Raw genomic sequence first — 21,526 nt, forward strand, 5'->3', positions numbered from 1 at the left:
CGTGGGGATCTCCCTGGTTCACTGTTTCCCCAAAGGGCTGTGCTTTAAAAACAGAAACAAACGTCCACCACTTTTCCCCTGGTGAGGGGCACAGCTGTACTGTACTGGCTCTAGAATCAGCCCCTCCAGGGCCGCCCTCGAGAAGCCTTGGCCTTGGGGATGGCGGGGGAGAGGCGGTGGGGGATCCCAGCATGGCTCCCCTGGGATCAGGCCATACCCTGCTAGGAGGAGGGCGTGGCAGGGGGAAACTTCTGCCCACCCACCTTCCTAAGTCCTGGGAGGCAGTGGAGGCATCTGGAAAGCTGGGGTCAGAGCAGGATGCCCAGCGGGGGCTGCTTCCCCTTCCCCCTGCCGACCCCTTTCATCCCACCGCCTCCTGCACTGTGCTCAGTTTGCAGCTCAGTGGAGCTGAACCAGAACTCCCTCTGTTCTGACCCTGCTTCTCCTGCCAACGCCAACAGCGCTCACTGGGGCTGCCAACCCCAACACCTGCTCTGGATTCAAGCACTGGTCCTACCCCAACCCTGCTGATCTCAGGAGAACCCCCACAAGATATAGGGGGGACTCGGTTAACTGAGGGCTCACCTGAACCTAGCTGTGCCAGTGAAGAACCCTGGGGCAAGCCAGGTCCCCATTCTGGCCTCAGTGGAGTCCACGGAGGGGACTGCTCAAGGTGGGTTCGGGGTGGGGGGGAGCTGTCCCAGTGGACAGGCAGGGGCTCAGCCGCAGGCCTGCCGTGGACCTCCCACAGTGAGCGTTTGCTCCGTGCACCCCTTCCCAGCAGCAGAACCTAATGCACAATGTGAAGGATCTGCCATTGTCTTTAGCAGAATCCTGTAACCAAGATGTCTCTGCCGGAACAAGATAATCACAAGGAAAAGGGTTCTAGTGGCAAAAGCCCGTCTCAGGAATGGGTCGGGCAGCCATCAGCCCGGCCCTCTTGCTTGCTTTCCTCCACCTGAGAGTCTAAAGGAGGCCATTTTAGAAGGATCTGCAGCAACAAGGGTTAAACCAAAGGAAGTGTGGGAGAGAAGGCTTACAGAGCCAGGATGTGAAATTCGCGCAATCACGCGCAATCTTGCGCTGCCCAGCACTGGCTGAGATCCGACCGCATGGGCATGATCACACCCCTTGAGTACTCTATCCATTAGGTCCTAGGGACTGGTCCCCCAAGGAAATGTTCTATTATATTATCATATATATAGAAATACTAACCCACATCCTAAGTGGTTTTGTCCCTAAAGCAGGCCAGACACCCCGTGACGCCGGCCGCAGGGAAAGTTAATGGGGAAGCGGTCAGCTGGGACGTGGGTGTGAGAGCAGCCTTGGGAAGACGGTGTGGATCTGGCCTAGGGAGGGCTGGCCCACTTTGAAGGCGAGCCCTGCAGAGATCGGCAGGATCTATCCAAGTGGTCTTCTTCTGAAGAGGCCTTCTGGAACTTTCCACGTTAGGCAGAGCTCACGGCGGCCTGACCCCCCCCCAAACCAGAGTGACCTCTGGGGTTAAGAAAAACAGGGCAGGGTGGTTACACACCAAACCCCATCTTGTCTTTTACTCTTCCTATATATAAATATGTGCATATATATGAATGCATGTGCGTGCACACACACACACACGCATTTTTTTTCAATATGTCGTAGTAAAATAATACTATTGTGTTATTGCATAGAAGAGATGGCTGTCGCGCTGGGGCTAGGTGACGGTCTGGGAGCGCTGGCGGCCGCCTGGGAGCTGCTGGGTGGCGGGGACCTGGCCGCTGCCGATGAGCTGTCCCTGCCGCTCCTCTTGCTCGCGGGCATGCTCCTCGTACCACTCCTAGAGCAGAGTGCAGACGGGGCGCTGAGCGGGCGGCACCCCTCCCAGCCAGCCCCGCACCTGCCGCAGCCCGAAGAGCCCCCACCCTGCCCTGGGGCACACAGTGGGCAGCGGGAACCAGCCTCACTCAGGACACCCCTGGGCCTGCTGGGAATTCTGCATGTGGCCCAAACAGAAAAAAATTACCGTGAAATCTTTCCCTTGTTAGAGGTTTGCAAGCCTCCTTATAAATATTCTCCTTGGCACATATCATCTCTTTAAGCGAGGCCCAGGTAGTCATAATCATTCTCTGTTTGATTGTGAACATAATCTTTTGTCCTTCACAAAGGGATTCCCCGGTGTTATCCCTTTCGAGCGTGGCAGGAACCGTGTCCTCATGGACACCCGAGAAAACCGAGGCTTAGAAGTTGTACGAAGCTGGATGAAGTTGAGAGCCTCTCCTAACTCCCATGTTGCTTTTGCTCCCCTCCAATAAGGCTGTGAGAGCATTTTGCAAAAAAAAACATAACCCACCAAAGACCCATACTGTTTTGTCATCTGACATTTTCAGAGGCAGGTGATTGAGGAATTAGAAAAGCTACCGTAGGTGTTTAAAGAATCTGAGCCACAGAACTTGGGAGCTTAAACAAGACTGAGATGGCCTTCTTCCTGTGCCCCCTCACTGTACAGAGGGGGATGCTGAGGCTGGGAGTGGAAAGACGGGCAGAGGACAGAGGACAGCAGCAGAGTGCATGCCCATGTTGGAGCCAGAGACTGTCCCCCTTTCACAGCTGTGAACAGACTGAGGGACGTGCCCAAGGTCACAGAGCCAGCAATCAAACCCAGGTCTCACGACGCTGAAGTTCGTGTGAGTTTCACATCTCTGCGGCCCCAGTTTCACGAACCACTATGTGTCTGCAGCCCTTGTGTTCTCACAGAGAATGTGAGTCAGCTTGGCGTGCTGCAGCCTCCCTGCCTTCTGGGCGAGGACACTGGTCATCACTGTCCCAGTGAAAACAGAGGGTTTCTGGCTGTTAGGATGCCAGACACAGCAGAGTCCGATGGGTGGTGTGGGAGACTCTCCCCCGAGCCCTGGGACCTGGAGGCTGAACGGAAGACCCAAAGCACAGCTCATGTGCTGGTGGCCTGTGCTCTGTGGGTTCTGTCTGGAATGCAGGGTGTCAGCCCACATGGTGCTTTGCAAGATTGTTTACCTAGCTCCCAATGTGGAAAGACAGGGAGATTTTACTTAAAAAAAAAAAGAAAAAATTGACTTCTCCCTTCTCTTAAATTAGAACCACCACAAAAAAACCTCAAACAGCCCAAACACCCAAGGGATCCAAGGCCCCAGGGGAACCTGATGGCCCCGAGAAGAGGCTGCCTTCTCTGACGAGCCCGGCCCTTGCCAGCTCTCCAGGGCCTGCACCCCCTCTTGCCCATGACGTCCCCTGCTGTACACGCCGCACTTGCAGCTCTGGCTCACAGTAAGAAATCGGGCTAGGTTCTGGAGAATGCTCAAGCGGCAGGGCCGTATGGGAGAGCTGCTGGTGTTGGGGAAGGGCCAAGGGTTCACGGCCGAGCCCGAGCCCTGCCCAGCGCTGCGTCCCAGACACCACTGGCAGCGGTCCAACAGATGGCCCCGATCCCCGCACTGCGCCCCCCGACTCCACACTCAGGGTAGGGACAGGACGGTAGCCCCCGCTCCGCAGCAGGGCGGCCCACCCCCAGGCAGGAGCTGGGGGTGAGGGTCTAGGCAGCGGAGGCAGGGGCGCGCCTACCTGAATCTCTTCTTGGTACATCTTTAGGCTCAGGTCACTTTTGGTCCTTGATCTCCGTCCCAGAAACACCACGGTGTTTTGCTAAAAAAGAGCGGAGGCTTAGGATCGGTCCAAGCGGTGCCCTGCCTCAGCTGGCTTGAGGGGATGACAGTGGGGGAGGCCCTCCGCTAAGCCGAAACCTGTCCCCTCCATCGGAGGCGGCCCCGAGGCTCCTCACCTCATGTCTCTCCATCTGGGAGAGGACCTTGAGCAGCCGGGCGATGTCCGAGGTGGCTCCTCGCACCTCCCGGTAGAGCTCCAGGACAGCAACCAGCTCATCTTTGGAGATTTCCTTCTCGAGGGTGATGCCACCGTCAACTGCAGAGGGGAGGCCAGGGCTGGGAAGGAGCCTGGGGCTCAGAGCCCCCCGATCTGGCTTGGGCTGGTGCAGCCCTCCTCCCTGCGGCCCCAGCAGGCGTCCTAAGGTTCCCTCCGAGCAAACCCGCATCAGCACGACGCGCCCCCCACCTCCTGCCATCTGGCACGCATGTCCCCTCCCCTCCCTTTGCTGTGGGTGCCGGGGGCGCTGGTTGGGCCAGCAGCTTATAGGGGACAGAGGGTTTCGGCAGGGAGTCTCTGAGCCAAAATGGTCAGATGGCCGGATAAGACAGAGATTTGGAAACAACAAACAGGTATGTGGTGGCTCTGATGGAGAATCTGGAAGGATCAGCACACAAAGCTCTGCAACTCGGAACAGGCAAGGCCATTATCCCAGCTGCGGTCATCCAGTTGCAGGATGAACTACTGGTCCGACATTTACACCCTTTAGAACCACACTGTGACCATGTGATTTAGAGATGCGAAAAGGACAGCCAGCTATGGATGACCAGTGTCTGGAGGCGGGGGAGGGCGGGGCGGAGGGCTGCTGTGTTCACAATAGGCCTTTCTCTGCTCTGCGATTCTTCTAATCTCGGACATGGACTATTTTTATTTTGAACATGAGATCGACAGCATTCTTCCGTCATTAAGTATTTGAAAAGCAATGCACACGAGAGAGGTAACAGATACACCAGACAGATATGCTGAACTGCCAGAAGCCTGGACAGCCAGACAGCGGGGCTGGACAGCCAGACAGCCGACAGGTAGACAGCGGGGCCGGACAGCCAGACAGCCGACAGCTAGACAGCCGACAGCTGGGCAGCCAGCCAGATGAGCAGCGGGAAGGCTCCGGCCACGGCTGCTTTTGCACACACCTTCCGAGTCCTGGTTCTTGCGGCTGTAGTTCATTCGGAAGACGAAGGCCTCGAGGATGAAGGCGACAATGATGGTCATCACCACCTGGCCGGGCGCAGAGAGCGGGAGGGCGGGCATGTGAGCCGCTGCGGGGCCCGCACCCAGCAGAGCCCAGTCAGATGCTGACGCCAGGTCCCGGCCCCTCCTCCCCTCCTCCCCACCAGGCAGGGGCAGTTGGAGAGTCTGAGTGATGAAGGGCAGAGAGTGTGGCTGGGGACCTACCATGGTCACGATGTAAAAAGTCATGAAGTAGAGGCGGCTCCAGTGTGAGGTCTGAGAGGTGACACCTTCCTGGGGACACAGGGGGAGGCCAGTGAGTGGGCACCCGGGCAGGGCCAGGTCACTGTGCACTCGGGCCCTCCACGGTCCCCCGCATGCCCAGCTCTTTACAGACCCTGCCCAATCTGCCCGGGGGTGTGGCAGACACAGGAGGGGGCCCTCACTCCCAGGGCCTGAAAACTCCGCTGTGCTGCATGAGCCCTGGACGCTCCCCAGGGTGGCAGGGTTCAGGACTGACATGGGCGGTCTTTGTCCCAAGCAGGGGTGGAAGACTTGGAAGAATTTAAGGAATGGAAAACCAAACCCAACAACCCTTGCCACACTGTTTCTTGACAGCAGTGGAAGAAGGACAGAGACCCACAGGCTAACTGGCATCTCTGGGCTGCTAGGGGATGTGGTGGGGGAGAGGCAGGGACAGAAGCAAGTCTAGCAAACGCAGAGGGCTGGCTCCTGGGCCCATCCCGCACTGCAGGCTCTCTGCAGAACCCCAACCCTGTGTGACCCAGGCCCCCAACCCTGACAGGGAACAGAAGAGCGAGGCATCCCATCGGGGGCCGGGCAAGGCCAGAGCTGGTCTCAGAGGATGGTGAGAAGATGCCTCCAGGAGCTGACCGAGGTCCTTACCATAATGATGTACCAGTTGTTGACAACTGTGAGCTCGAACAAGGTCACTGCCAAAGGGAAGGGGGAATGAGGAGTGTTTCAATCAGACTCCCTTTTTCCAAGTCTGTTTCAAGTGGCCTCTCCCTGCCTATCCTGGGTACCACGCACCTAGATGGTGGCGTCCCCGTCTGCCAGCTTGGACTGTGTGTTCCAAGCCCCCCCCCAAGCGCCCACCCTGTAGGGAGTGCTGCCATCTTGGCCTGGCCCCCAGAGGGCGTGCCTCCACCTCAGCAGCCTGTGACCAACCAGGGCTGGGGGTGGGCCGTGGGTGTAGAGCTGGGATGCCATGAGGGGCTCCCCTTCCTCTTGAGCTGTGTCCTGCCCCGGCCCCGGCCCCAGCCTCTCCGTGGAACCCAGGAGTAGCACTGCGTGGGCCCGAGCTGGGGGCTGGGGTGAGTGCAGGGCACTGTGGTGGGCTGGTGTGGCTGTCCCAGCCTGCAACTGTGGGGTTGTGACTGGGGGGGGTTCCCTAGCCTCAGGCTGTCCCCCTCCCAGCAGAGCATGAAGCACCTCTGTTCCCAGGAATGAAACCTGGTGGGGAGTGGGTGCTGAGATCTGGCCTGCACCCCTGCGGCAGGGCAAACCACGGGCCCCACTGAGGCTCCAGAGGACTCGGGAAAGTGTCGCAAACAGCTCGGACTGGGGAGGCCTCCGACAGCTCTGCTAGGCCGCGTCTGGGGCCCGTGGTGACCAAGGCAGTGTGCCCGGGGACTGTCCCGCCTGTGGCCTCTGCACTCACCGAAGCTGTTCAGGATGTTGTCAAAGTTATTGAGATAATAATAGCCTTCATCCACAACGGTCTTATTGCCCACGGTGTGATTGAGCCAGCGGTAGGCGTCAGCCACGGTGCTGGTACTGGCCAGGGAGACAGAGGGGAGGGGGAAGGTCACAAGAAAATCGGTCACCTCGACAGAGGACAAAAGGCTTAAGCGAACAAGGCTCTGACCAGGGAGCTGCTGTCCTGGCCCAGCCCCCAGCTCGCTGGCCCACATTCCTGGCTCAAGGGAGGCCCTCGGCTCCTCTCACTGGCTGGGCATTGCTGGGGACTCCTGGCTCACCCCCTGCTTATCTGCGTCCATCTGGCATTTCTCTGCTACCAGCAAAGCCGTCTCCCTCCCAGCTACCGGAGGGAGACGCTAGCAAGGGAGAGAAAGGCGGTGTCTCCCCTGGTTCTCCCCATCTGCGACCCCATGCGGGGGACAGCTCCTTGCCGGGCTCGCCCCAGCACCAGGCGGGAGTGCTCCGAAAGGCTGCCCCTGTTCTGAGAGCTTATTTGAGGCTTTCCTTCCAGTCCTTTCTGGCTGCTCTGTTAACATTCATGCCGACGTTTCTACCCGTCTGGTCCTCGGGCCCCCAGGGAACTTGTTCAGAGGGCAGAGTCCCAGGCCTCAGGTGGCTGCCCTGGTGGCTCTGGCCCACTGTGGAGTTTGTGGCCAATGCTGTCGGCCTCTGGTTCTGAGCTCAGCCCGACACTCAAAATGGCTGCCAGCGTCTTTGGAAGGAGTTTGTGCTTGAGGCCTCGGGCTAAATTTTTGAAGAGAACACTGTGACTAGAGAATTAACACCAGAGCACACTGCTTTCGTCGTGGCGGCTTGGAGGAAGGGAGAGGTCACGGGAGCTTGTGCTCCCCACCCTCTACCCCTGCCCCCAAAGGCCTTCCTGTGGGTGACCATCGGCCTAATGCTGCCAGGCGGCCCGAGCTGATGTGTCTGCCGAGTCCCCACCGCCCCCAGACAAGTGGGAGGAAGCCATAGGACTCGGGCCTCAGGCCGCTCCTGGTTCGGGGGAGGCCTTCAGACCTCAGCCCAAAGGGCGAGGGGATGGAGGTCTGCTTGGGGATGGGGAAACCTGCTCAGATGTCCTCACCTCAGAGACAGCCCTCTGATTCCAGGTCCCTCACTTAGCTATCATACTCAACTAAGCCCCCGAAAGCAAAGCAAAGTGATTCCCGGGGCTTCGAAGGGTGCTGGGGCTCAGAGAGGTGTGTCCCTGCGGCCCCCGAGCCTGCAGGGGACCCACTCGGCGGGGCTGGGGGCAGCGCGCCAGTCCTGGCTTGGGTCCTCTGGAAACATGGAGGGGGCGGGCAGGGCCGGGCCCCTGCTGCGTACTCACTTGCAGCAGTTGGGGTAGAGGATCCCACAGAAGAATTCCATGCCCACGATGGCGAAGGAGTAGTAAAAGATGAGCAGGGTGAGGCCGAGGCTAGGGAGGAGGGTCAGAAGGGACAGGGTGACTGGGGGCCAGGCAAGAGAGACCGGCGCCTCTGGCAGCCCCAGCATCCTCAGACCCACTGCGCTGACTGACGGACAGGCATGCCCCTAGCCAGGTTTACCAACTGGAAAGTGCCTGCAGGGAAGGGGCCTCGTGATTCAGGTCTGGGGTCAAAAACGGCTCGAGTCAGGACTCTATTAACAGATGCCCCTTTACCAGAGATTCACCCCTTACCTGTGAAGGTAGACTCACAGGTGACCCCTTACCTGTGAATGTAGACACAGGTGGTAAGTGAGTTGACAGCTCCCTGCCCTCCCTACTAAATATTTCAGACAGGTCAGTGGAGAAAAGTGGTACCAGGGAGACCTGTGGTGGTCAACATCTCAGTCTCCTTGGAGACCCACCAGACCCTCGATGTCAGTCCTTTCCGGGCCGCCTCCTCTCCCCCAACTACCACCCAGCTGCCCCCCTGGGGGCACAAGCCTCGCGGCGCCTGGCCCTGGGGACCCAGAGGCAGGGCCGTACCTGGCCATCCGGGGCAGCAGCTCAAACATGGTGTCCAGCACATTGCGGTAGCGCTTTTTCAACTTAAACAACCTGAGGGAAGAGACCGGGGGGCGCTCAGACGTCGGCATGGCCGCAGCCCTGCTCCCCGGCACGGGCTGGAGGGGACGGCCCGGGGCCTCTTGCCCACCTGAGCCCTGCTGCCCTCCCTGCCGCCGGCCCGGGGGCATCTCACCGGTCTCCTCCTTGGGGGAGGCAGGCATTTACCAAGAGAGCCAGGAGGCTCTGAGAGGGGCAAGGCCTCGCTCAGCACAGCGAGGCAAAGCCTAGAAAGAAGGGAACAGAAGCCGCGCCTGCAGACGAGCCAGGTGCATGGTGGCTCAGCGGTTAGGCAGCCAACAAAGGGCCGCCGTGTATGGGGAGGAAGCGGACGTTCCCCCAACCCCGGCCCCCACTACGGGGGCACAGCTGCGGGTTCTTCCAGAGAGATGCCGCCCCCGACGCCATCCCCACCTCCACCTCTCCTCCCAGGAGGGACACGTATGGGATCGGGGCGGGATACACACGAGGAGACCCAAGCTTCTGAAGACGCCAAGAGCTCCCGACCCCCAGGTGGTAAGGGGGGGTCCATGGAGCAGTGCCTTACTGATTCCCCACAGCCGTCTCTGCGGAAAAGGGGAGACCCAGGGAGGGTTTTTCTTGACAAGACGCTGTGCCAGAAAAGCTTGGGGGCCCCTCAAAACTCCCCTTGCACCCTCAGAGGCTGTGGCCTTCTGGTTTACGACTGTGAGCACGTGCGTCTCTGTGGCTGCAGGCCGAGGTCACCTGCGCTGTGGGCCAGATTTCCCCTCCACAGTCAGGGGCAACCATCTCCGGGATGTGGGGAGGCGGGCAGGCCGCACGCCCCCTGCAGGTGGAGACGGGCTCGGCGCCTCCGCAGTGGGGTGTGTCTCTGACACCAGGCTCGTGAATCTTCTGGTGCCCTCCTGCCACTTCCCAGACCAGTCCCAAGGCTTTCCCCGCCCTGCCCCTGCCCCTGTCACCTCAGCAGCTGGAGGGGACGCAGGACGACTATGAAATAAAAGGGCTCCATGTTGAAGGCCAGAGCCAGCAGTCCCAGGAAGGCGAACACCGTGACCGAGAAGTCGAACCTGGGAGGGAGAGGGAGAAGCAGCGGTCCATTCGGCCTGCCCGGGCCCGCCTCCGTCCTGCAGCGCCCCAGCCCTGTTCTCAGTGCCCCCTTCCAAGGAGCCCACAGGTGGACCCCAGCAACAGCAACAGGAAGCGGCTTCCTGCCACCTTGGGGTTTCTGAGGCCAGCTTGGCTGGACCCCCAGGACAGCACACACAGCAGGGATCAGAAATGCCCAGAAACCCCCTCCTGAAGGTCCTGCACTGGTCTAATGGCAGACGTCAGGTTACACGGGTAACCTCTGACCCTGACGAGGTTACTGAGGGAAGGGGCAGGATGGGCAGGTCAGATCCCCCCAAGGCCGGCCAGCCAGCCCTGCTGGAGCCAGGGGCCTTCTCTCCTCTGCAGACACCCACGGAGACTCTGAAACAGCATGGTGCACGTCCCACTACTGCTCTTCCTCGACTCTTCTCTATCTGCCAAGACCAAGACCTCATGAGTATAGCCTGATTTCGTGGGCGAGTTCACTTCAGTGGGCGGTAAGTGGCCTTGGAGGTCTCTGTGGAATGGGGACAAGAGCCACTCGGGTCTCTTCACCACCCCCGGCTAGCGGCTGACCAAGGTGGGTGGGGAAGGTTCCTCCTCTGTCGGAATCATGGTTTTTATGGAGGAGAAAAGAGCGTAGTTGCTGGCGATGGGTGCAGGGACTAAAGGACTAGTCAGAGCCAGCCGGCCTAAGGACCCTTAAGAGGCCATGTCTAGGAGGAAGGGGCAAGGGGGGCCTGATGCTGGCGAGTCCCAGAGCCACACGCAGAACTGCTCCAGCAGACAAAGCCCTTGTCCCTGTCCTCGGCCCCTCCTCCTGCCACAGCAGGCCACAGTGTGTGCTGTAGGTGTGTAGGGAGAGGACCCGCGGCTCTTGCAGTCTCAGACATGGTTAAGAAACATGCACTCGACTCACAGATTCCACCCGGAGGACAGGTATTCCACGGGGCCAAGGCCAGCAACCTTCAAGAACAGCTCCACCCCGTATACTGGGAACAGGAGGAGGCCGTTAGTAGAGGCCCCGCCCCCAGCCCCACCCACACCTGGCCTGGCTCCGTTTCCCGCTGAGGCTCTTCTGAGGTCTCCAGCCTCCCCTCCCAAGGCCAGTGTTTAAGACAAGCAGTTCAGCAAAGCCACGTTCAGAAACCTACTAGTCAGAAAGACGACGTAACTCCAGGGCACATGCTTGGAGAAGAAGTTCCCACCTGTGAGACAAGAGGCGGGAGGTCAGGCGGTGGGGCCTGGCGTGCCCACAGGACCAGCCGGTCCCCCAGCCAGGGCTCACCTTTCAGCATGAAGGTCTCCACAAGGATCCAGACCCCGTTGACTGCCACCACCAAGTCTGCAAACAGGCCCGTAATAGAGAAAACACAGATGGGTGTGCAAATCGAGAACTCACAGCAGCAGCCCCCCTGGCTACCTTCCCGGCAGCCCCCGGGAGATGCTCCACACACCCATGTGATGGATGGCTTCCTTCCGCTTAGTGCTTTTACATGAGCTACATCAGCCAGTGGTTTCACTGAGAAAATGGCTACAGGTTTCTAAAAGCATGCTCTATGTCACCGTAGGGATACCAGTTGTTTTTCAGTAAAACCCACAGGCCATTCCAAGTCGGTGTAAAAGTTGCATGAGTATTAAAATGGTTGCTCTTCCCCAGAGACAGGTGATTTTAAGATGACTGCATGAGCTAGTTAGCAATATGACATATTCATTTGGCCTTTTACATACGAATCCCAGTTCTAGCGAGCCACCCCCATGACATACTAGCAAAACACAGAACAAGGTGTCCTGCAAGCCACCTGCTGGAGCACTGATCGTGAGAGCAAAAATCTGGAAGTGCCCTAAATGATCAACAGGGGACTGGCTGGATCAACTATGACACATTCATGAAATGGTGAAGTATCAACTCTAAAAAGAAATGAGGACTATCTCTCTATATTGATGGGGAGTGGTCTCTGGGATATATTGTTAACTGAAAAAAGCAAAGTGGGAAAAAGTGTATATGAAGTATGCTATCGTTAAATTAAGCCTCGGGGATAGGCATATATGTGTATCTACTTACAGTTTTTAAAAACTGGAAGAAGAAACCAAAATAGAAGTTACCCATTGGAGGAGGTTTGACGGGATGTAAATGAGATATCCTTAAATATACTTTGTTTTATAGATCTGACTTGGAACCACGTAGACAATTTACATAAGTATAAAACAAAGTTAGATGTAAAAAAAGCAATCCCTGAAAATCAAAAATAAAATGAAATAAAGAAACCTAAATGTGTGTCCAGTTGGTGACACCCCCACGTTGAGAAAGGACCACTACAGGTGACCTTGACACGTGTCATGTGAATGTTTGTCCCCAGAGGGATGTTCTAGCCACTGTGTTGCTGGGACTGTGTTGGGATCACTGTCTGGAGACAGTTATGAGTCTACTGTGGGGTACAGCAAATGAGTAACTGTGTGAGTGGTGTTGGGAACCAGGATTTTAAGACGGGGGCGGGGGGAGAATCTGGATATGAAAGAATGAGGAAGTTCGGTAAAAATGTAATAGTCCTGAATTTGAATTAAAAAGTCAGGATAAACTCCCGATATGGTTTATCTTTAAAAACAAAATCCTACCTCTGTCCATGGAAAGGCCTAGAAGTAATAACCAACTCCAAGCTGCGAGCACCTTTAGCATTTCAAACTGTGGTGTCTAAGCACCATTTCCCACTAAATGGAACCAGAGCTCCTTAGAAAGACTGAATCCCACCAGGCCTCTCCATTAGTACTGTCCAAGAGGACTTCCTATGACAACGGAAATTTCCTCCTCTGGGCTGTACAACTGGTAGTCATTACAACCGGTAGTCATTAGCTGTATGTGGTGACTGAGCACTTGAGATGTGGCTTTTCTCATTTTAGTTGCTTAAATTTAAATAGCCACACACGGCAAATTGCTACCACACTGGACAACACAACTCTAGATGTAACTACCAGACCACAGGAAATAAACAACGGAGGAACACGCAAAAACAAGACTGAAGGCCCAACAGTCCCATTTCTTCAACTCACTGTCACAAGACGGAGAAAAGGGACGGAAGAGAAACCTATAGATTGAAACCAACTTAAGTGACAGAGCAACCAACTGCATGCTGTGGTTCTGAAATCTGCTTCCAAAATCTCCAGGTCTAGGGAGGGGATGATGAGCCACAGTGAGGGTACAGATGGACAGAAAGACTGGCCATGGGGCGACAGCCATTGAAACTGGGTGATGGGTACGTGGATGCTCATTATCCTCTCCCCACTTTTACACATGCTTGGAATTTTCTATAATAAAAAGTGAACCACAAGGCTGCAGGGCTAATCTCTTGCCTCTCCACCTTCTGGAATGGTAAAAGACTCAGGCAGGATGGGGCCTGGAGCTATGGTATTTCTCACTTACACATGAAATACTGGAAGGCCTTGGACTTCACAAGGATATTAATTCCTATTTGAAGAGAAGAAATGTTAACATCGAAATCTTCATTTGCAAGGACACTTTCCCCGACCACACACTTCGCACATGTAAGCAATCAGGGTGTTTATGCCCAGGGGTGAGGAAGGAGGGCGTACTCTGAGAGTGACCCCACGCTTGTGCTCAGGCAAGACCACACAGCCAACAGCCGTTCTGGGGAGAGCCCGGCAGCTCGGAGCCAGGATGGAGCACAGTGAAGCTTTGCTGGCCACTGCTAACCTTAACTTGCCGTTGGCCTCAACCCGGGACTATATTCATCCACTTCAGTAACTATCCCTCCATGGAATGGAAAACCCTCTAAAGAATATGGACTAACAGCGGTGCCCGAAGCCCTAGCTGCAGGAGAAATCACAAAATATCCTGACTCTTGTTCCTAATGGCCCACACCCAAGGCTTCAGGCTTCTTGCACGAGAAATCCCCTGCGAGCTAACCATGCCCCTCCACGGAACTTCAAAACTGGCATTTAATTACGGTGCACACTTGGATTTCAGAATTTTGAATTTTATGCTGGGCAAGCATGATGTCAGGGATCATCTATGCTCGCTACATATCCTGCCACAGGAGGATGGTCGGAATATGCGATTATGCACAAAGGCAGATTTGAGAAGAGAATCGATAATGTAATCCTACTACCTTTTAGAAAACACACTTACTTGCCTGCTGGGGTGACCACACTGTCTGTCTCTTGTATACACAGACATTCAGACGCACACATACACACACACCCTGTGAGCATGCTCTTCAAATACTCGTCTGTGGTCTCTGGAAACCTCCATCTGTCCCCAGCTGCCCAGATGTCTTATTCAGGTCAACCTTACCTTTGAAGATGAGGAATGCTGTTCTGGGAAGCTCATCAAACCAGTGTTCTCTATTTCTCTTGGCCTGGCCAGGAAACAGGGCCATGGAGAGGGGGTGTGAGGACCAGTGACCAGAACCTTGCCCTAGGGGCCAGGCTGCCGCTTTCCTGCCCTGCTCCCCTGGCTAACTTGGGGAATAATGAAAACACTAAGGGATGGAAATAAGGACAACGATGCCGCTGTCCACTGAGCCTGTAAATGGAGCCACGCACATGCCTTCTTTTTACATAATCCTGAACATAACTGTAGGTAGGGATCATCGTTCTCCCATTTCCCAGGTGAGACAAGCCTTGGGAAGGTTCGGTAACTTGCCTGATATCCATGACTAATGGGGTGCTCTTAACCAGGAAGCTACAGTGCAATGGTCAGGGCACAAGGCGGGGGGCACCTGTAATCCTGCAGCGCAGGGTGCCAAGCCGAGAGCTGAGCTGTTCCAGCCGGGAAGGAGCTGGGCCTCCGGTGCGCTCAGCCTCATCCCCCCACCCCCCAGCAGCTGGCCCCACTCCCTCTCTGGCTCTCTGGTCTTTGGTCCCGCACGAACACTCACCTTCCACTTCAAGGCAGCAACTTCGTAGATATCATAAAAGTCTTTCAGGCTGTTGTAAGCAACGTGAAAAGGTTAAAAAAATCAGAACCTGTTCTCACTGAGCTTCAGGTCTCCCTTGTCCACCTGTGGTCCCCTTCAATGGGGGAGGGGACATTTGCGAGTTTCAGCACCTCAGGGCCCCAGGGACCCTTACCTGGGGGCATTTCATCTCTTCCCTCCAGGTGCCATGCATACTGAATCTGCTTCGTCTACACTGATCACGGGCAGCTTTAATCCCCCTGGATGACTGTAACTCTTAGATGGACAGGGACAGAGCCTCCTCTAGCAGAGGACTTAATGGAACGGCTGAGTTCAGCCCAAACAGAGCTCAGTTACTCGTGTGTCTATAGCTGGCCCGCTTCCTTCCCCAGAAAGAAGGGTTCTGATCGTCAGCAGTCTGGAAGACCACGACTGCCCATGCAGATCTCAGGGCCGTGTGTGTGTGTGTGTGTGTGTGTGTGTGTGTGTGTGTGTGTTTATCCGGCTCTGTGGCTCTGCTCACATGGGATTACCCCACCTCATTCAGGGCTGAGAATGAGTGGTGGGGCCAGTCCATTTCATGAGCCAAAGCATTCCTTTTTTGTAAAGCCAGCTTGAATTGGGTTTGGGCTGGACTTCTGTTACTTGTGAAAAGAAACCTGATGGATAATACCGTCTACATGTATAAGAATCTCTGTGGGGAAACTACTGTCTAACAAGCTTCTTTGCCCAGCCACCTGCTGGGGCCTTTGTCTGCTCCAGCTCCCTCTCATGACTGCCTTTGGCCACCCTGCCCCACCTGGTGTCCACTCTTACCTGAGCAGAGGTGTGTTGCTCTGATTCAGGGCCTTAAAAGTCAGATAACGCTCCCTGGCACTCATCCGGGGCCTGTAGAAGCGCATCAGGCCTTCAAACTGCCTGTAGGAGATGCCGGAGGGTCTCTGCAGGGAGAGGGCAGACGGCCGCGTGAACATGTAAATGCAGAGCCCAGATTGCCCCTTCCCTGGGGGGCAGCCCCTTGGGACAACAAGGGATCCCAGGGCACCTGGCTCGTTCTTGTTCTCCCAGGGGCAGAACTCCTGGTTTCTAAAGCTGCTGGCCGTGCCGCGCTTAGGGGGCTGCTCAGGGCAAGTGAGGGGCAGCAGGGACCACTCCCCTGCCCAGCCCGGCCCCCACCCCTCCCTACCCGTTGGCTGATGAGCAGGCGGTAGGCATGCTGGATGGCAGTTCGCTTATGCAGCAGCAGAGACTTGAACTTGCGTTTCTCAATGTCATTGAAGGTGTCGAACACCACGGCCAGAAGCTGTGAGAGAAGAACACAGGACCTGGCTCCCCTGCGGGGTGGGGCCTCAAGGGGTTGGGCAATTCCAGCCACCCCAGAAGTGGGGCTTCAGAAGACCCTCTCCCCTGTCCCTCATATAGGAAGTCTGTCTCCAAACATCAGCAGAGGAAGGCCATCCCCTGCCACTTGTAAATTCTCTCTCTTCGGATACATGAAGTCATTTTTCTACTTCCCCCAAGTGCTTCACTCGGCCTAAGCTTGCGACTGGCTGGGCAGTGTTCTAAGGGGAAGTGGAGAAAGGACCACGCTGGTTTCTACACCCAGTTCATCCCAGTATCATGGCCGGGGAGCCTGTGTCCACTCCAACCTCCGAGCAGGAAGGAACACCGTTGCACAGGATGCTTCTTCCCACGTCCCCTTGTTCCCTGTGAGTCACAGCTCCATGCACGGCCCCAGAAATCAGGGTGGTGGGACAGCCTGCCCTGCAGGGCACAACATTCCCAGGCTGCCTAATTCCAGACCTGGCGTATTAACGACGATGCAGTCTGCATCATCAAAGGGCAACAGGAGGGTGGGAGCAGAATTGAGAGAAGCCTTTTTTGGAAACCCTTTCTTTTTCTCTCAAAAATATTTTGAGGGACACTCTCTTGTCTTTTCCATCCCTTCAAACTGGTCCCCCATTTTCCCCCTTTAGATCAAGGAAGGGTCAGGAAACTTTTTCTATAGAGGAACAGATAGCAAATATTTTAGGCTCTGAAGTCCAGATGGTGTCTGTTGAAACTACTCAACCCTGCAGCTGTAGCATGAAATCAGCCACAGATGATGCATAAACAAATGGACGTGGCTGTGTGCCAATAAAACTTTATTTATAGAAATAGGCAGTGGGCTGGCTTTGGCCCACAGGCTGCAGTTTGCTGACCCATGCCTTAGATTTTCACAGCTCTAAATACATTACAAATTGAAGCAAATCAGTTACACAGAATATATTTTTATGATTCTAAACTGACAACAGCATATAAGAACTATAACATGTGTAAAGATAGCCAACATTTTGGTTTTGAAGAATAAAAAAGGAAAATATTTTCCTTTTTAAGACTTCCACTTTTTAGGACATTTCACAAGTCTACCCCAGGGCAAGTGCTTTCCATTTCTACCCTGGGTCTGACTGTGGTGAGCAGTGTAAGAACGCTTTCCAGAAGTATAAAAATAAACACAAGATTTGGGGCGCCTGGCTGGCTCAGCTGGTAGAGCGTGTGACTCTTGATCTTGGGGTTGTGAGTTCCAGCCCCACAGTGGACGTAGAGATTACTTAAAAATAAAATCTTTAAAAACAAAAAAAAACAAATAAACACAAGGGACACCTGGGTGGCTCAGTCATTAAGCATCTGCCTTCGGCTCAGGTCATGATCCCAAGGTCCTGGGATCGAGCCCCATGTCGGGCTCCCTGCTCAGCGGGAAGCCTGCTTCTCCCTCTGCCTGGCGCTCCCCCTGGTTGTCCTCTCTCTCTCTCTGACAAATAAATAAATAAAATCTTAAAAAAAAAATAAACGTAAGACTTGATGAAGCCTCTCCGATAGTTCTGGCATTGATGTGTGGTCTCGACACGGGGAATCTGCTGATGGCAAGAACCTTCCTGGTGGCCAGCTGGGCCTTGGCAAACACCTCCAAAGTTCCCAGTGTGCACGGGGACTTCACGTTCTCCTTAGCAGAGTGTGCCCTGTATTGGCTTTTCTAATGGTTCCCGATTGGTGCAGTGGAAACAGACACGTGGGTGCGGCAGGACGGAGTGGTTAGGAGCAGGGCTCTGCAATCCGACCAGCTCACCCGACCACCCCGAGCTGTGCAGCTGTGGGCAAGTCACTCTGCTGGTCTGGCCCTCAGTTTCCTCATTGGTAAGTTGAGAATCATAACAGTAGCTCCAGGGTTTTTGTGATAAATCATTTAATCCTCATATACAAAGCACTTTGCCCAGTGCCTGGCCACAGCTTCATTAAAGCCAGCTTTTAGAGTTATTTTTTTTATTTATTTACTTTGAGAGTGAGAGAGCATGCGTGCATGAGCCGGAGGGAGGGAGGCAGTGCGGGGGGCAGGAGAGAGCATCTCCAGACCCTGAGATCATGACTTGAGCTGAAATCAAGAGTTGGTCGCTCAACCAACTGAGCCACCCAGGCGCCCCAACCAGCTTTTATAGTTATCCTGACACATGTTTGCTGGGGAAGGAAAGGCCCCAGGGCAGCCTGACCTAACAGGCTGCCTGTAAGGCTAACAGCTCAGCAGTACTACCCCGGGGAGGCTGCTACCACTGTAACCAGCGGAACTCGAGTCCCGATAACGCGTCTGCTGCCAGGCCACACTTGACTACGGCCTGGGACCCCTTCCCCAAAGGAGGCCGAGAGTGATCCCTACTTCATTCCCTACAGCCCAGCACTGTGCTGGTGGGATGGAAGCTTGGGGTGGGGGGGGCACGACGCATGCTCACTCACCAGGTTCATGATGAAGTACAGCTCGATGGAGAGGTAGACGATGAAGAAGACACAGGACCAGGGGTTCCGGGAGTAGGAGGGCATCATCACATCTGGGAAACTGGATTTGCAGAGCATTACTGCAGGGCCCCACGTCTGCTTTCTCCCTTTCTCCATCTTCCCAGAGGACATCTCTCTTTTCTGCCTTCCCAGCCCCACCCCACCTTCCCCTCCTCTCGGTCCATGGGCTTCCAGCTCATCGGGCCACCCCCATCCCTGGGCACCTGTCTGTGCTCAGGTGTGGAACATTCTTGGCTGAAAAGAGAAGACCCTGGGGCACCAGCAGAGCGCCCAAGCCCAAGCAGAGCCCACACTCACTTGGCTGTGGTCAGAAGGACAAACAGACTGACGATGCTGTTCTCTAGCGTGCTGAAGTACTATAGGGAAAGAAGGCAGAAGATGCATTGGCACCAGGAACAGGCCGCCATGGGCCACCTGGAGCGCCCCGCCCTGCCCCTCCTCTCCCCTCCCCACCCCACCAACTCCCCCTCCTCCCAAGGAATCCTGAGGACAGAGGATCGAGCAAATGTGGAGTCCAGCTGCCTCTGCCTTCCTGAACTCTGTGCTTCTGGCAGAAGCAGACAACTGACTGGGACTATTTTCCTAGAGAATCACATGTCTGCACCATCGGCTTGGCTCCCCTCCACTGCTCTTTCACCAAATCTGTTCCAGATCTGATCCTGGAAACATGCGTTTCAAGGGCAGGAAAGGGGATTCCCTTGGTGCTTAAGGAAGGGATCGGTTCAAGTATGGGTGACAGGAACTTTCCAGCGCCATAAATTATGCTGAGAGACCTTCCTAATGTGGCCAGGGGGTCACGCTGGCCACCCTGTTTGAAGGGAAAGGCCCCACATTAAAAAAGAAACAGGGACGCCTGGATGGCTCAGTCCGTTAAGCATATGACTCTTGTTTCAGCTCGGGTCATGATCTCAGGGTCGTGGGATCGAGCCCCACGTTGGCGTGGAGTCTGCTTAAGATTCTCTCTCTCCCTCTGCCCCCCTTCCATGCATGCACGTGCTCACTCTCTCTAAAAAACAACAACAACAATAACAACAACAAAATTTTAAAAAACACAAAGAACAACAACAGAAAAGAAAGACAAATACAGAGATTACTTACGGGGTCTGAAGGATTAGGGGAGAACAAGTAGAAACCTAGAAGGTGGCAAAAAACATAAAAAAGGTTAGAGCAGAGGTCCCAAACCCAGACATCAAAGTATTGCCCAAATAAATGTAAACGAGGGCAGGGGGCAGAGGGCGAGCATCAGGGAGTGGTGGGGACTGTGGCATTCTGGAGAACACACTGTGCTCTGTCTAAAGGAGCAGGTGTGCCTGGACACGGCAGAAATGCTGCCATTTGGGAATGTGGCCCAAGAACCACTGAGTCTACTGTTTGAAAAGGCTAGGTGTATTGCATGGTGACTAGTTAACAATACTCTATCATATATTTGGAAGTTGCTCAGAGAGTAGATCTTGAAAGTTCTCATCACAAGAAAAAAGAATTTAATTGTGTGTGGTGATGGGTGTTAACGAGACCCACTGTGATCACTTCATGATATACACAAATATCAACTCATTATGTTGTGCACCTAAAACTAATGCGATATTGTATGTCAATCCCATCTCAATGTTTTTAATTAAAAAAAAAGATTAAAAATTTTTTCAAGGCTGGAAATCTATATTTTCAGGCAACAAATCTAATTTTTAAATGTTGGCTCAACATTTTCAGACCAGATGAAACTCATCCAAGGGCTGGATTTGGAATCTAGACTGCTGGTTTGCAATTTTGGTTTTGGGAACATGACAGCCAAGTAACAATTCCAAAGGGATCCCCTTGTTCTCCTATAGCCCAGGGTCCTGGGGTGGGAACACCATCAGTATCCTCCCTCCTGGAATAGGCTATTCCCCTGAGACCTCAAAGTACTGAGTGGGAAAAGGGAGAAGCTCTGCCCTCAGGGGAGGCAGCCGCCTTGGAGCACAAAGGAAATTCAACAGAGACTGGGGGTTGTAGGGTGAAGGGTAGGAGGCGACTTGGGAGACACTGGTTTAGGACCCAGCAGTCAGAAGGGCCCGAGGCTCTGGCCTTAGAGGCAGAGCTCTCTGGTTCCACTGTCTTCACCATCCCAGGACCAGAGAAGGGACCCCAGGCTTCCCAGCCACGTCCCAGGGTCTCTACTGTCTAAGCCCTGTGTCTGGATGTGGCTGTCACATAAGTATTTGGCCTTATCTGAAGAGGCAAGGCTTCCTCAGGGTTAGAAAGGCCATGATCTTGCTTTTAAACCCGGGGAGGCTGAAGTGTGCACATGCTACCGTCCCAGGCACATGCCCTAAAGGAGTCTCATACACAGGAGATGCGCGAGCGTTCCCAGCAGCGTGACGTGTAATAGTGAAAACAGAAAAAACTTTGCAGGAGGGCGCGCACACGCACAATATATAACCATTTATGTAAAATGTTTCAACATGCAAAGCAATCGCACTTATTTGTGGTTTAAGGGAATAGGAAGTATAACTACAAAGATATGCGTGCGATGGTAAGCCTAGGTCAGGAGGGACCTCTGAGGGGAAAGGGAAATGACCTTGCAAAAAGATACAGGGATGGCTTCCATCTTATTCCTAATACTGCATCTCCTAAGTTGAAGGCCATGGGTGTTTAACCAGACTTCTAAAACTGTCCAAGTCCATTTTCTCCAACTGTGAATTTGCTTTTTAGAGGGTACCCGGGCCCTGGGGTGCAGGGGACTCACCGAGGATGGCGAAAATGACCATGAAGAACAGCAGCAGCAGGAGGATGTCCATGAAGGGCGGCAGAGACTGGAAGATCTGCCGCAGGTTGCTGGGGAGAGAGCAGGACAGGAAGGGGTGAAGCGGGGAGGGCTGTCTGGGACTCCATGGCGAGACGGGGGCCTGGGGCTCCTGATTCACACAACACTAAGTCCTACTGCACCCTAGTCTGTGACATCACACTTAGCGTTTTCCCAGAGGACTTGCACTCAGTGGGTGACGGGGAAGACCGGGGGCAGGTGCGGCATATGCAGCCCCTCCCCCTGCTCGTAAGGCCCCAGCAGACAATGGCCCTGTGAGTATTGGAGGGAAGGGCAGAAGGCCAAGTGCACGACCTTGGGTACAAAGCTTCC

At 54.9% G+C, this 21,526-nt stretch overlaps 1 protein-coding gene across 4 annotated transcripts in view; it reads right to left on the reverse strand.

Moving 5' to 3' along the window:
- Positions 1 to 598: 598 nt before the first annotated feature.
- Positions 599 to 21,526, reverse strand: part of TPCN1 (two pore segment channel 1) — a 56,538-nt gene continuing 35,610 nt past the window's right edge. For 2 of the 4 annotated variants that reach the window (XM_032431316.1, XM_032431318.1), the window contains 22 exons: positions 21,137 to 21,225; positions 19,513 to 19,547; positions 18,712 to 18,770; positions 18,355 to 18,454; positions 15,776 to 15,892; positions 15,406 to 15,530; positions 14,572 to 14,620; positions 13,986 to 14,049; positions 13,095 to 13,139; positions 10,965 to 11,021; positions 10,831 to 10,884; positions 10,596 to 10,668; positions 9,547 to 9,654; positions 8,525 to 8,596; positions 7,901 to 7,990; positions 6,527 to 6,642; positions 5,749 to 5,795; positions 5,068 to 5,136; positions 4,806 to 4,890; positions 3,791 to 3,930; positions 3,574 to 3,654; positions 599 to 1,816 (listed from right to left, as the gene is read on the reverse strand). In XM_032431316.1, the coding sequence (XP_032287207.1) occupies positions 1,694 to 1,816; positions 3,574 to 3,654; positions 3,791 to 3,930; positions 4,806 to 4,890; positions 5,068 to 5,136; positions 5,749 to 5,795; positions 6,527 to 6,642; positions 7,901 to 7,990; positions 8,525 to 8,596; positions 9,547 to 9,654; positions 10,596 to 10,668; positions 10,831 to 10,884; positions 10,965 to 11,021; positions 13,095 to 13,139; positions 13,986 to 14,049; positions 14,572 to 14,620; positions 15,406 to 15,530; positions 15,776 to 15,892; positions 18,355 to 18,454; positions 18,712 to 18,770; positions 19,513 to 19,547; positions 21,137 to 21,225 (1,798 nt within the window). In that variant the 3' untranslated portion in view covers positions 599 to 1,693. The remainder of the gene's footprint in view (positions 1,817 to 3,573; positions 3,655 to 3,790; positions 3,931 to 4,805; positions 4,891 to 5,067; positions 5,137 to 5,748; positions 5,796 to 6,526; positions 6,643 to 7,900; positions 7,991 to 8,524; positions 8,597 to 9,546; positions 9,655 to 10,595; positions 10,669 to 10,830; positions 10,885 to 10,964; positions 11,022 to 13,094; positions 13,140 to 13,985; positions 14,050 to 14,571; positions 14,621 to 15,405; positions 15,531 to 15,775; positions 15,893 to 18,354; positions 18,455 to 18,711; positions 18,771 to 19,512; positions 19,548 to 21,136; positions 21,226 to 21,526) is intronic. The other 2 variants (XM_032431315.1, XM_032431314.1) reach the window with 1 other exon arrangement.

The sequence above is a fragment of the Phoca vitulina genome, unplaced genomic scaffold, assembly GCF_004348235.1.
Source record: "Phoca vitulina isolate PV1807 unplaced genomic scaffold, GSC_HSeal_1.0 scaffold46, whole genome shotgun sequence".
NCBI classification, from domain to species: Eukaryota; Metazoa; Chordata; class Mammalia; order Carnivora; family Phocidae; genus Phoca; species Phoca vitulina.